The 13,982-nt window shown below is 36.8% G+C and overlaps 1 protein-coding gene across 2 annotated transcripts in view; it reads right to left on the bottom strand.

Moving 5' to 3' along the window:
- Window positions 1–5,101: 5,101 nt before the first annotated feature.
- Window positions 5,102–13,982, bottom strand: part of USP47 (ubiquitin specific peptidase 47) — a 120,975-nt gene continuing 112,094 nt past the window's right edge. For both annotated transcript variants that reach the window (XM_082844938.1, XM_082844939.1), the window contains 8 exons: window positions 12,934–13,109; window positions 12,491–12,571; window positions 11,053–11,168; window positions 10,573–10,691; window positions 8,192–8,322; window positions 6,642–6,689; window positions 6,421–6,551; window positions 5,102–5,595 (listed from right to left, as the gene is read on the bottom strand). In XM_082844938.1, the coding sequence (XP_082701064.1) occupies window positions 5,421–5,595; window positions 6,421–6,551; window positions 6,642–6,689; window positions 8,192–8,322; window positions 10,573–10,691; window positions 11,053–11,168; window positions 12,491–12,571; window positions 12,934–13,109 (977 nt within the window). In that variant the 3' untranslated portion in view covers window positions 5,102–5,420. The remainder of the gene's footprint in view (window positions 5,596–6,420; window positions 6,552–6,641; window positions 6,690–8,191; window positions 8,323–10,572; window positions 10,692–11,052; window positions 11,169–12,490; window positions 12,572–12,933; window positions 13,110–13,982) is intronic.

The raw sequence follows: 13,982 nt of genomic DNA, 5'->3' as shown, positions 1-13,982 counted from the left end.
ACAAATAACAAATGCTGGAGAGGGTGTGGAAAAAAGGGAACCCTCCTACACTGTTGGTGGGAATGTAAGTTGGTGCAGCCACTGTGGAAAACAGTACGAAGGTTCCTCAGAAAACTAAAAATAGAATTACCGTATGATCCAGCAATCCCACTCCTGGGCATATATGCAGAACAAAACTATAATTCAAAAAGATACATGCACCCCTATGTTCACAGCAGCACTATTTACAATAGCCAAGACATGGAAGCAACCTAAATGTCCATTGACAGATGAATGGATAAAGAAGATGTGGTACATATGGAATACTACTCAGCCATAAAAAATATGCCATTTGCAGCAACATGGATGCAACTAGAGATTATCATACTAAGTGAAGTCAGAAAGACAAATACCGTATCACTTATATGTGGAATCTAAAATATGACACAAATGAACCTATCTATGAAACAGAAACAGAATCACAGACATAGAGAATAGACTCATGGTTACCAAGGGGGAGGGAGGTGGGGAAGGATGGATTGGGAGTTTGGGGTTAGCAGATGTAAACTGGTACATATAGAATGGATAAACAACAAAAGTCCTACTGTATAGCACAGGGAACTAAGTTCAATATCCTGTGATAAACCATAATGAAAAAGGATGTATATATATTTGTATAACTGAGTCACTTTTCTGTACAGCAGTAATTAACACAATATAAATCAACTATACTTCAATAAAAAATAAAATTTGTATGGGAGCCATTGACATCTCAAAGGGGGATGGTTGTGTAGAAGGTGGACACATTGACTTGCCACTAATACCATGGAAGGAGGAGCATCAGGGAGAGACGACTGGATGGAGCAGTGAGGCGGAGGAGGGCAGATGCAAAGATAGATTCCTACTGCACCCACAGCCCCAGAGACAGGGCCATGGAAGAAACATGCAGTTAAGGGTTGAAGACTTGGTGGGGACCAGGGCATCATGGGATAACGTGGTACGCATTTCAGAGGAATGTCCCTTGCCAGCAGGAAGTTGGCAAAAGATAGTCAAGTTTCATAAGGAACCACCACTGTTGTTTGGAGTTGAATCTTTGCCTGGTAGGACCCGTAGGGCGTCTTACCTTCTACGAGAGTTCATGGTGACCAGGTAAAAAGGGGACAGTAACCTCACCACCACCAACAGAAGGCTGCTCTTTTCCCTCTTCCACCATCTATAGAGCTGGTATGGAAAAGAGCCAGTGGGGAGTGAGGGCTCTGACCATAGCCTCCTTCCCTCTCCAAGCAGAGTGGCACATCCAGCAGCCACTGTGCGTGTGGTGGGGGGAGGCGCTTTAAATCAAATGGCTAAAAAACTTCAACAAGGTCACATTGTTTGAATAATGCAAAGTGCCTTAAAATTTATAGGGTTGCCCCCAAAGTCTGCTTCCAGTGCGAAACTGCATTCTACAAAACAGTTGGCATAGTTACTGGAAAAACAGAACCACTGCATTATTTGTATCTCAACAAGATGATACCTTCTAATTCAGTGGGTTGCTTAAAGCATTATAAGGCTGAACATGAAGTGTGCCCTCCATACTGGGGGAAGGGGCAGGTTGGGAGCAAAGGAAGCAGAGGGGGAGCACGGCACTCACCTTTAAGGCAGGGCTCCTGGGTCCACAAATAATCCCCTGGCCTGGTAAATTCTCAGGCTCTGACCAGTCAAAAGACCAGCTTCTCCTGTGCAGGTTAACTGGTGAGGGGGAGGTAGGTGGTGGTGCTATCACGGGGAAGGGGGAGCACATCCCTCCCTAACACTTTTTTGCCCTCCTAGCTTGGCCCCTAGTGACTGTCGCATTCTTTTCTAAACGGACACACATGATTTAACGCACTCTTGATTTTGTCAAGCATTGTTTCTGAAAGCCACGTTTTGAAAACCAGCACTATATCTAACCAAATGATCGTAGTACCCCTTTCCCCATACGAACGACATTGAAGGAGCATCTTCTGTACACCAGCTTCATGTACACCAAGCCTACGTGGCTACAAGCTTTATTTGGACCATGAATTCCTTTGCAAACCTGATTAAAAAAGCATTTACTAGACCCCTAGAAAACTACACATACACACAATTTTGCACTGGATTTAAGGATTTGTGGCCCTAGAAGGCTTTTGACTGCTAGTGACCAAAATATTGATTCGTTTTGCAAAAATTACACAGAATTGTTTAGATGGAATACTTTTATTTAGCAAACAAAAAACTTGCTAATTCAGATTATCTTCTATTCCATATACTCTAGACTACAATTTGCAAGTCACAAGTGCAAGAGCTGGTTAGAGTCTTGATGCTGAACAAAGGGACAAAATTCAGAAGGAAAACAGCCAATTGAAAAGGAAATACTAGCGAATGAATCAGAATAAAAGATTTTATTGTATTCCATACATTCACAGGTCACTTCCAGATTTAGTAATAACACTGCAGTGCTCTGATGCTGTGCACTCTAGCTCAGACCACGTTGGAAGTTTATAGCTGTCTCCTCTCTCCGCCTAGATATCATTCCTAACAGTGTAGCCTGCCTACTTGATTGTTTTCTAGCTGTGGCATAGTTCACCCCCGTTTCCTCAGAATTTTCAAGTACTTTCTGTTTTCTCAAGAGTTTTAAAGTACTTTCCATTCCATTACAAAAGAGATTACCAAACACTGTGTAGTATAGGGCTCCGTCCCTCACTCTTTTTATCTTGTCATGGCTACTATCACTTACTTACACTTCGTTTGAGAAGTAGACGTTCATCTAGCAAACCTCTGTTCAGACCAGCTAAATAAACACTGCACAGACCAGCTAAATAAACAAGGCAGAGTCCTGAAACCATAGCTCTGGCTTCTTCGCCAAAATGGACCCCTGACCTTCAGCACCTGCCTTAGATATGTAGGTACTTGGTTCTCACAGGGCGTCCCTGGCTGACACAAACTCATCTTCCCCACAGTAAAAACTCTTCAAAACCTTGGCATGACCCATGGGGAACAGGGTCACTCTTTATTGCATGTGGCCTGCCTCAGACTCAGAAGATTCAGCAGATGAGTGATCACCAGGTTCTACTGCCCCAGGCCTGGGAACACACAGTTAATGTGCCCTTTGGCTTACAGGTGCTCACTTGTTTCTCTGAGTCTGGGGGAGGTTGACACATTAACCTCTTTCCCGCAAATTACTGTTCCCACTGTCACAAATCCACTTTGAAATCACCACCCCCTTTACTGAAATTATTCAAGTGCAACATTGTGTTCTCTATCAGGCACTGAAGAGCAAGAAGCTTTAACTTTTTCTTTTCCATAATGAAATATATATTTTCTTTACCCTTGGTATTTGTAATACGCCTGCAATTAGAAACAGCAAACATGAAACAAACAATAAAAAGGGCAGAAGGCACAGAATGAGGAGCAGGTTGAAGATTCTACCATTTCCTCTTATAGGGACACTAAACCAAACCAAACACGGCCCCAAACCCATTTTACTTACAAATCTGCCTCCTCTGCTCCACAGTCAGTCCTTGAAAGCAGAAAGCACATTTACTGACCCCTATATCCCAAGGAAGCTGGCCTGCATCAGAACCAAAGAGCTGTCATGTTACATCAGAAAATCGAAATGATCTGAAAAAACAACTCATCACAAATGCTTCAAGTTTTCCTCTGAGAACACCACCAATTCCACTAATGCAAACCCAGAACACTACCGCCATCAAATTTAGCAGAATGCTACAGAGTTTATATGGAATAAAATTAGTGAGAAAAATGTCTTAGAAAAGATTTTTTCCCCCTCGTAGGGACTTTTAAGATATTATGGAACTCTCAATCATTATATTCAAACTGCAACCAACATTTGCTAACACTATTTTCTAATTTTTTCTTAAAAGGAAAAAAAGGGTAAAATTTCGACTCTGAAATATCGACAGGATCCTCCAAAGTTAAATATTAACATCTTTTCATCTCTCTTATGAGAACTTTACTGTAAACATACGTTACCACAGAGATGAGATAATTATTCAATATACATTACAAAATGTGGTATTTAAAGAAAACAAATCTCTTCTGAACCCGGATTCTTCATCCACAAAAGTTTAATGACCAAAATAACACAACAGAATGAACAAATGTTTTATTGGCATGTTCATTGTTGTAAACAGCATCTGGCATGAAAAAGTTTTACCAAAACCTTTTTATTGATTTTTTTATAAATTAGATGGCATTTTCAAAATTTACGTAGAATTATGTTCATTGAATAGTTGCATTTAGCAGAGCAAAAACTTGCCGATTCGAATAGACTTTGCAATGAAATCATGTTGACTGCATTAGCCTGTGTCATGACCTGACTTACTAGCAAGTTTATTCAAAACGATGTTGTTTCCCCAAAGTTAAACTACATGTAACTATGTATCAACTCCAAAAATTAAAGTGGGACTTAAAAGGGTTTTAGAAGATTCAAACTTGGAGTAAATCTTCAAAATAAATGTAAAAAAGGAAAAAATCGAAGCCGCTGAACAGAAAAACCTCATTAACAAGGGCAAATACAATCGTATGGGACCCAGCACTGAGGAACCCCACTGAGGGTTACATTTACATAAACTGCTATACTTCTCAATGTACACAAATGTACATCATGAATGATATGTGAAATGAATAACCATGGGAAATAGCTGAACTGCAATTATGATAACTCAATAGGATCAATTTTATTTACATGCTGAATGAATGAGTGAAATGAATTCTCTACATCCATAACTTAACGTACAATCAGTTATAATTACAGTATTGCAGCAATTTTGAGCTGCCACCTGCTGGGAGTGGTCTAAGGAAATGTTTTGATGATCTAGAATAATGCTCTTAATACTTCGAAAAAAAGAAAACAAAATAAAAACACAACTTCACGATTCTTTACTGGGTTACGGCTGGTTCTAAGAATTTCTTTCTTCTGCTCCTATTTTTGCTGCTTTCCAAGAGTCAACACACGTTGCATTTACTTCCGAATTGTCAATGAGGTAATGTGTGTATCAGTGAAATAAACAGAAATTCATTCATTCATGGCCTTTGCACAGCTTTTATTATTAAGCTATGAGCATCCTGTTTGAGGCTGGTTTGACTAGCGGCTATGTGCACATCTGTCTGCAAGAAAAGAAGTTTACTCATTCCCCTTTCCCCTTTTCTAGTAGCAGGTTTTGCTTTTTGTTTTTATTTTTTTGCACATCCCTTTTCACTTTACAGTACATTTGACTATAGTGCACAACATGATTCCAAGTCAAAACAGTGGCCCATTGGGCACTGAGCTTCTGATTGGTGAAGGGCAGTCCAATCAGTGCTGGTATCACTGGGTTACCCCTAACCACGTCCGGCTATAATGGCACACTACACAGTAGCAGTGAACCGTCTAATTAAAACCAAAATCCCCCAGGGAAAATGCTACACTAGCAGAGTCAGTCTTGAGTCAGATCTTTATTTGGTGCTCCATCCAGATATATTTTTAGTGCTTTTTCTTTCCGAGGTGAGTACGTTACACGATGTCCCGTCTTCTGGAGTCGACTGCTTTCTTTTTTCATCAGTTCATTTCTTTGCTCATCTGTCAACTCCATTAATTCTTCTGTTTTATCCCTACGTTTAAAATATTAATGACATATTAGACCAGCAGAGCCATCTGTCTCCTTTAATTTATGCTTAAATGCTCTAAAGCTCCTCAGTGAGAAAATGAAATCTGATTATCACCACTGAAGTTAAATAACCTCATATATTAAGATATCCTAGATTTCTAATGTGTTTATTATATTAACATGGCACTCACTTCGAAAAATGGCAAAGAATAATTTCCATGTTACTATTAGTATAATAATGGCTATCATTTATTGAACATCTATTTATAACAGGCACTAGGCCAGTTTTTTAAAATGCAATAGTTCCTAATTCTCATAAAATCCTGCAAGGTTGAAATCATTGTTGCCATTTTACAGATGAGGACCTAGGTAAATAACAACGCTAAATCTGAACACATATCTGCCAGCCTCCAATGACTATTCTTTTCCCTCTATATCTGTAATGTCTGATCCGGCAGCCACTAGCCATGTGTGCCTATTGAGGTATGTCTGCTCCAAATTGACATGGGAGGCAAGTATAATAAATACACAATATTTCAGAGACTTACTATACGAAAAATAATGTAAAATATCTTGTAAATGATTTTTATATTGTTTACATGTTGTAATGATAATATTTTGGATGTACTGGGTTAGAAATACTTTATTAAAATAATTTCACCATTCTACTTTTTAAAATGTGGCTACTAGAAATTTCAGAATGTAATAAATGGCTTGCACTGGTCAGGGCTGCTCTATATCATAACAACTGTAAAGCTATTTATGAAAAACAAGATGCACAACAAAAATGTGGTATCACTAGAAATAACCAAAACATTGTGAATGTTACCTATAAAATATGACTGCACCATCATCACAGATATAAAGAGGCCAGACATTCAGGGTAGAAACTTTAGGATTCCAGTCCAAATCCTGATGAATATCAAGGACAGAAATATCACAGGGAAAAGTTCCTCTACCCTAAGGAGAAAAGAATGAATGAATAAATGACACCATTAGCCATGTTTATTGAGCCCTAGTACCCAGATTTAAACATTCTCAGGGCCTTACCTTGGCAAATTCAATATCTTCTAAAGGAATTCCACTGATTTCACAAAGCTGTAAAAGGAAACATTTTACATGAGTTCATCTAAAAAGTAAATTTGCTGAGAAGTTATTTTCCTTTAACCTCATAAGCACAGACATAGCTTGATTTTTTGTTCAAAGAAGTAACATGTTTGATAAAAATTTTTTAAAAAGCAGGAAGTGGAATTCTCTCCTCTGTCTACCTGCAAACACCATGTCTCAGAAATATCAATTTAGTATATTCCTTTCAGACCTTTCCTATGCATATATAAACTACATATACACATTTATAAATACATTTCATAAAGTTTTATATATCTATATAATAACTTTATATAGTCTCTATATAAGAATAGGATACCGAGTAACCTCATTCTCTTCAATAGTTGAAAAATATACCATTGTATTTCCTATTGATGGACACTGAGCGTGTTTTTAGGTTTTCCCAGTTACAATGCTATAATATGTATCTCCATAAATATCTCTTTGCATATTTCTGCAAATATTTCTTAGATGTAGAATTGCACATCTGAAATGTTGATAAACAATGCCAAGCTGAACCCTGAAAAAAATGTAACAATTTAACCACTTATCAAAGGTGTATGATATTGCATTTTCCCCAAACCATGATGACTCTAGGTATTTTTTTATATTCTAAATCTTCACCAATTTAAGAGGTAAAAAGTGTTGTTATTATTTTAACTTGTATTTCTTCTTCTATGAATTGCCTATTCATGTTCTTTGCTTATTTTAAAATTAGACTGTCCAGATTATTAATTTGTAGCTCCTTTTAAATTTGGACATCATGTTTCACATATGTTTCGAATATTTTTCCATTGTTTTTTAGTTTTATGGGTTGCTTTAAAAATATTTTTTTGGCAGTTGGGGGGTACTGTGCAGAAGATTTAAACTTTTATGTTGTCTATCTTTTCTTTTTTGGCTTTTGGTATTATACTTACAAATATTTTTCCCTCTCTGGGATTATAAAAATATTCTCAATATTTTCACCTAGAACATTTATCATTTTATTATATTTTAAAATATAAATTTAACTTATTTAGAATTTATTTTTGTATTTGGTGTGAAATATGGAAATAAATTTTTCCCCAAACTGCCAACCGTCCTAGTACCACTTATGAATAATTCACCCTTTCTCCAGAGATCCTTAGAATTCCCACCTTTAAAATGAAAAATGCAGAAGACATCTTCATCTGGGTTCTCTACTCGATTCTACCTCATTTGGGTTTTAAGCATATACAGCAATTTACTCTAGTGCCTCTAACTAATCCTAACTACTTAAGGCAAAGTTGGTCCAAGTAACAGAAAGTGGTGGTTCACTTCTGGATGGCCAGAAGCCAAGGTAATTTTTCAAAGCATCAGCAGCCCTAAGAAACAAGAGTAGTGTGGCACAATGTGTGACAGAGACAAAGAAAGACAGGTTGCTGCATCAGTGTCTGGCACTCACTTCCTAGGGTGTCTCTTATGCACCACAGAGAAAAATGTATGTTAGTTCATTTTCTTTAAAATGAACTTACCTTCTCTCGCAACTCATCAACACTACTGCTTTCCAACACAACCTCCTGGAAGGGATCCAACTTCATCTCTGAAGGCCTCCACCGTCTTGACAAAACTGCGAGTTGTGACATGGATTTCATCTTCTCTGCCCCTAATATGCAAGATTAGGCCATCATTCTATTTACTCTAATGATTCATAATTTGCCTTTTCTTGTACTGCCTGACTAAACAAAAAGATTTACTTCAAGTGTTATTCTTAAAAAGTGGGCATGGGGACCTCCCTGGTGGTCCAGCGGTTGAGACTCTGTGCTCCCAAAGAAGGGGGCCCGGGTTCAATCCCTGGTCAGGGAACTAGATCCCACATGCCACAACTAAAAATCCTGCATGCTGCAACTAAGACCCGGCGAAGCCAAATGAATAAATAAATAAATATAAAAAAGAAAAAGTGGGCATAAAAGAAACCAATTATCCCAAGGATTTTTTGAGAATAAAATATTTATTCTCTTCCCCCAAGTCTCAGAAGATAATCGCTAACCCCTGCAAGCTCTCCTTCCACCAGTACTCCTAATTCCACTCCCTCGTGACTCCTGCTGGACACTGCTCGACCAATTACTCTCTTCTTTGCATCTATGATCTTTGTTCCTCTGTTGGCTTCTACCCCACAATCTAAAATCATAATCAAATAGCTTTAAGTTTATCTTCTTTTTTCACTCAAGCTATCATTAATCCTTCTCTTTTCATTTACTCCCAAACTTACTGATTCTTCAAAACCCAGCTCAGCTGTCACCTTTCTCTTTGATGTACACAAGAGCCAACTGTACTGATTTGGTCCTTAACACCTATCATTTTGGAAATACAGGTTTGTAGTTCTGGCTCTCCCATACACTGTGCATCTGGAGGGCAATCACTGGTCTTTATTCATTTTTATAGCACCAAGGGTCAGCAATGTCTGGCAAATTACAGGTCAATAAATGTTTCTTAGATTTAATCACATGACATATCTTACTCAAGTATTTCGATGCTAAAATATATACTGAAATGATACTGATGTAAGGATCTACTATCCAGAGACATGTTCTGGCTAATCCACCTCTGCTAATATATACTCCGTCCTAATAAGGGTGACGTCTATGTCCTTCATCTCTTCTTGGCCTACCTAGAAACAGTGATTACTCTCTCAGGCCCCAGATACTCAGAGAAGGAATTACCATCTGGAGCACTTGCTTACAAATCATGGTAGATGGCGTCCTGGTTATTCCTTGTCTCCCCACTTAACTTGTCACTTAATCAGAATTCAAACATTGAAATTTAAACCAAATTAGACCTGAAATAGGTGAGGTGTTAGTATTATTGAACCCTCTGAAAGCCATCATAATCTTACATAAAAATATCCAGAACTTATGATATTTTAATTTCTATGGAAAATGAAAAGGAAAATCAAAAACTTTCTATGCAACAGCAAAGTCACAAAAGAATATAGAACTAGTTGTTTCCCTTTATATCTCCCAAAAGCCAACTTTTCCCCCACTAACTCTTCCAAAAAACATTAGATTAAAATGTACCAATGTTGATAATTAAAACCAGGAGGTGTGACAAACAGAACTACTCTTCTAGGTCACTGTTACATTGTTATGGGTTGAATTATGTCCCCCACCGAAAGACATGTTGAAGTCCTGAACTTCAGTACCTCAGAATGTGACCTTATTTGGAAATAGGGTCGTTACAATGGTAATCAAGTTAAAATGAGGTCATTAAAGTGGGTACTAATCCAATATGACTAGGGTCTTTATAATATGGGAAATCAGGACACAGATAAGAAAGCCCGCACAGAGAACATGATATGAAGATGAAGGCAGAGATCAGGAGGATGCATCTATAAGCCAAGGAACACCAAAGACTGCCAACAAACCACCAGAAGCTAGGAGAGAGGCATGGAGCAAATTCTCCCTCACAGCCCACAGAAGGAACCAACCCTGACAACACCTTGATCTCAGACTTCTAGCCTCCGAAACTGTGAGAAAATAAATTTCTGTTGTTTAAGCCACCCAATTTGTAGTACTTTGTACCAGCCTAGAAAACTAATATTGTCACTGTTCTCAAAATCTCTGAAAAATCATTAATACCACAGCCTCAAAACAAGTCACAATGAAAAAAGAGACTAAATAACAAACATGGCTAAGAAACTTTTACTTTCTGTAAAAGGTACTAAAAATACAACTTTGAAATTGCAACTTCCCTGAAAGGAAGAATTCATATTCTTAAAATTAGAGAAAAGAAGAAATATTTAAAAGGCAAATGATGCCCAGAGAAGAGACAGAAGAAACTCATTATTTGAAAAAATGATAACTTCGATTATTTCTAGAGAATTCCTGATATTTCTCCACAAAAATATTGATAATACCATCAAGAACTTCAAGGAAAACCTCCCAGTTGCTGGAAATATTAATATCTTCTTCATAAATATGATAATCCAAAAAGACAGTGCCAGGATTCTTCCATGTTTTTTTCCTTAGACGAAACCTACAAATGTGATAAGACATTTTAAACTATTATACTTTGAAATTCTTAACTTGAAAAAAAATGACATGAATCTGACACATCAAAGAAAAATGAACTATGTTCAAACACAAAAGTCAAATGGTTATTCATTAAAATTTTGGGAAAATATAATGAAAAGCTCTCAAGACATCAAATTTAATATCCTACAGAGGAAGTTCAAACAAATGCTAATACTTTTGCTTAGTTCTATTAATCTGCAGTACTAAAATTCTGAATGGTACAGGAATTTAAAATTCTTCTAGTTTTAGAAAATTATACCAATCCATATCAATTGACCACACTGTCTTTCTTCAAATTGCTGATGACACTAATTTTACTTTACCTGTCAATACTGAGCTCTAAACCACATTGCTCCCTGAGCTGAGGAATTAACTCCTCTTTTGATTGCCGTACAGTCATTCCTTTAGCAAACACAGCATCTAGCAGAAACTTGCACGGCTAGGAATATAAACATAAACAATTAGACCCTGAATTACACATTAAAATAAGGATCAACAAGACGTTTTATTTGCACTTTATAGTGTGACAATTACTGGACTGGGTTTAGGAGTCTTATCTTCCTAGGTTTAAATCTTGGCTCCACTACTTACTAAAGCTCTGCTATCTTGAGCAAGCTTACTTAACATTTCTGTGCCTCAGTTTTCTCATCTTTAAACCAGAGCCAGAGTCATTGTGGAGATTAAATATAATACATTCATATTTCTCTTCTTGTAATACAATGACCATAATTTTGAAAATAAAAAGAATCACCTTTATAGAGTAAAATGAGAGAAATGAATACTAATTCTCCAAATACATTCACTGACTGTCTCAAAAGAGATACAGTATTCACAAACCCCAAATTCAGAAGAAAGATGTAAGTCAAAATGAGTGTAATGGATCACATATAAGAGATATGACTGATGCCTAATAAAATATTTGTTGAACAAATGAAGGCATTTTATGAAAACATTATCCCCTTATTTGCTGTTTTTCACATTTGTCTAGGTCTTCACTGAGATGTTATAAATGTCTTAAAAATAGTGTCTTTGCCTTATTCTTCTGGGTATTCACCACAATCTTATATATCACAGGAACTAAGATATTTTATTACTCCCCGAAAAACATAGCTGGTTTAGATCCTTAATCCACCATTTACAAGTTATATGACCTTGGGCAAGTTACCTCTCTGTGCCTCGGTTTCTTAATCTATAAAATGAGAATAACAGTACTTTTATAATAGAGTTAATTGATGAGGATTAAAAGGGTTAATATTTGTACGCACTTAGAGCACAAAGAGACACTATATATAATGCTAGTTAAATACTAAAAATGATTCTCTGAACACAAAAAGTAGTCAACTGCCATCCTTCTGTAGCATTTTACAATCATTCCCAGAAGCACAAACAAACCCCCTTTTAAAAGCAGAAAATGTTTGCCCTTCCAGCATTTGTAGCAATACTTTAGACCAGGGGGATGACAAAAATGGCCTGAGGGCCACATTCATCTGGTGCCTGTTTTTGTAAGTGAAATTTTATTGGAACATAGCCACCCCCATTGGCTTATGTACTGTCTGTGTCTGCTTCTGTACTACATTGGCAGAACTGAGTAGTTGCAACAGAGGCAGTATGGCCTGTACAACTGAAATATTTCCTAAAAAAAGTCTGCCATCCCCTTCTTTAGAGAGATAAAAAGAAATGTCTAGTAATCAAATCTGTGCACTGTATGTTTTTAATAACTATCAAAAGTTACCTTACATTGCTTGTAAGTATATTACTTACCTCTTGTTCATTGACTAGAAGCTGGTACACTTTAACTCTGTATTCTCCTTTTTTAAGTGCTCTCCCCAGTCTAATTGTAATCTACAAATTAAAAACAGTTTTTTTTAGATGTATGGTCTCAGCAGAATAAACTACCCATTTTCATCTCAACTGTTTAGTATTTTTCTCCCAATTCTCTAGATTCTGGGCTGTTTGAAAACAGGTATATCTTTTACCTCTGATTCCCCAGTGCCTAGAATTCTAACTGGCACACAGTTAACATTTAACAAATGTTTGTTAGATGAATGGAGAAAACAACAACAAAAAAGCCAAATAACCACTAAACCTCAGGGACAAATTATCCTTTTAGGGTATCCATTTCACCTTACTTGGAAGTAGTGCAAGATGTTCTCAAATCTATCATTTAAAACAGACTCTAATTATTCAGAATTATTTTAATCAACCTTATTGTCATCTGAAAATGATGAAAGTGTCTCATTTAGCCGGACGCTCTCAAACTCTTGATTGCTGGCATACACGCGAAAGACCTTGAAGTGAGAGGACAAAACTCCAACAAAGGGCTCTAAATGTTGTTTGAAAGCAGCCAGAGTAATTCTTTTATCAACATGCACCATCAACCCTAAGCACACACACACACAAAAAACAGAAAAAAAGGTAAAAGAAACCTCTTAGAGTATAAATAAAGCAGATCATATACTTTTTATTATACTGTAAGCAGGAAAAAGTACATTTTCAGTTATTTGACTTTTAGCTAATATACTACATTGAATGGACAAAAATGTGGGCACTGAGCATATGCTAAGGATAATCTGACAGCTTTGAATGTTCTGAGATATTTTAAGTGCTTATTTGCTTACTTATTTTGGCTGCTGAATTAAAAACCAAACTTACAGGAACTCTCTTCAAATACATACATTTCTAGATCTACACAGCAGTAGTGTGGGCTCTGGCTGGGTCCCACCCCTACCTCTTCTGCTTTCTTACTAGCTGTGAGACACAGAGCAAGCCACCAGCCTCTGTACCTGCATTTTGTCATTTGAAAAATGGAGCTAATAACAGTACCTACCTCACAGTATCTCACTGTAAATTCAATGAGGTAATATGTTTATAGAATAGTCTCATATATATATATATATATATATAAATCGCCTCAAAAATTGTTAGTAAATCTAGTTCTGGGATTTCTACTAGAGAAAAATGTCAAGACTAGCATATGAAGATGTCTGTTTTATCATGTGGTTGGTTGGACTGTAACAGAAATAATATCTAAATGGGTCAGACACTCCCACCTCCTCCAAGCTTCAGTTTAAGCTCTGTTGGCATTATAATAGTATTATCTTTGATGGGCTTTTTTTCTAATGCTTATTATTTTAATATTTTGTCCTTTATAAGCCACTCATGAGGATACTTCTGGAATATATTTCTATTTACTCTGGTCTTCATATTCTAGTAAAGAGCAAAAACTTCACTCATTTATCTTTCTCTTGTAACA

Source organism: Leucopleurus acutus (genome assembly GCF_964270905.1).
Source record: "Leucopleurus acutus genome assembly, chromosome: 8".
Classification (NCBI taxonomy): domain Eukaryota; kingdom Metazoa; phylum Chordata; class Mammalia; order Artiodactyla; family Delphinidae; genus Leucopleurus; species Leucopleurus acutus.
The sequence above is the reverse complement of the archived record's forward strand: the minus strand, read 5'-3'. Positions and strand labels throughout refer to the sequence as shown.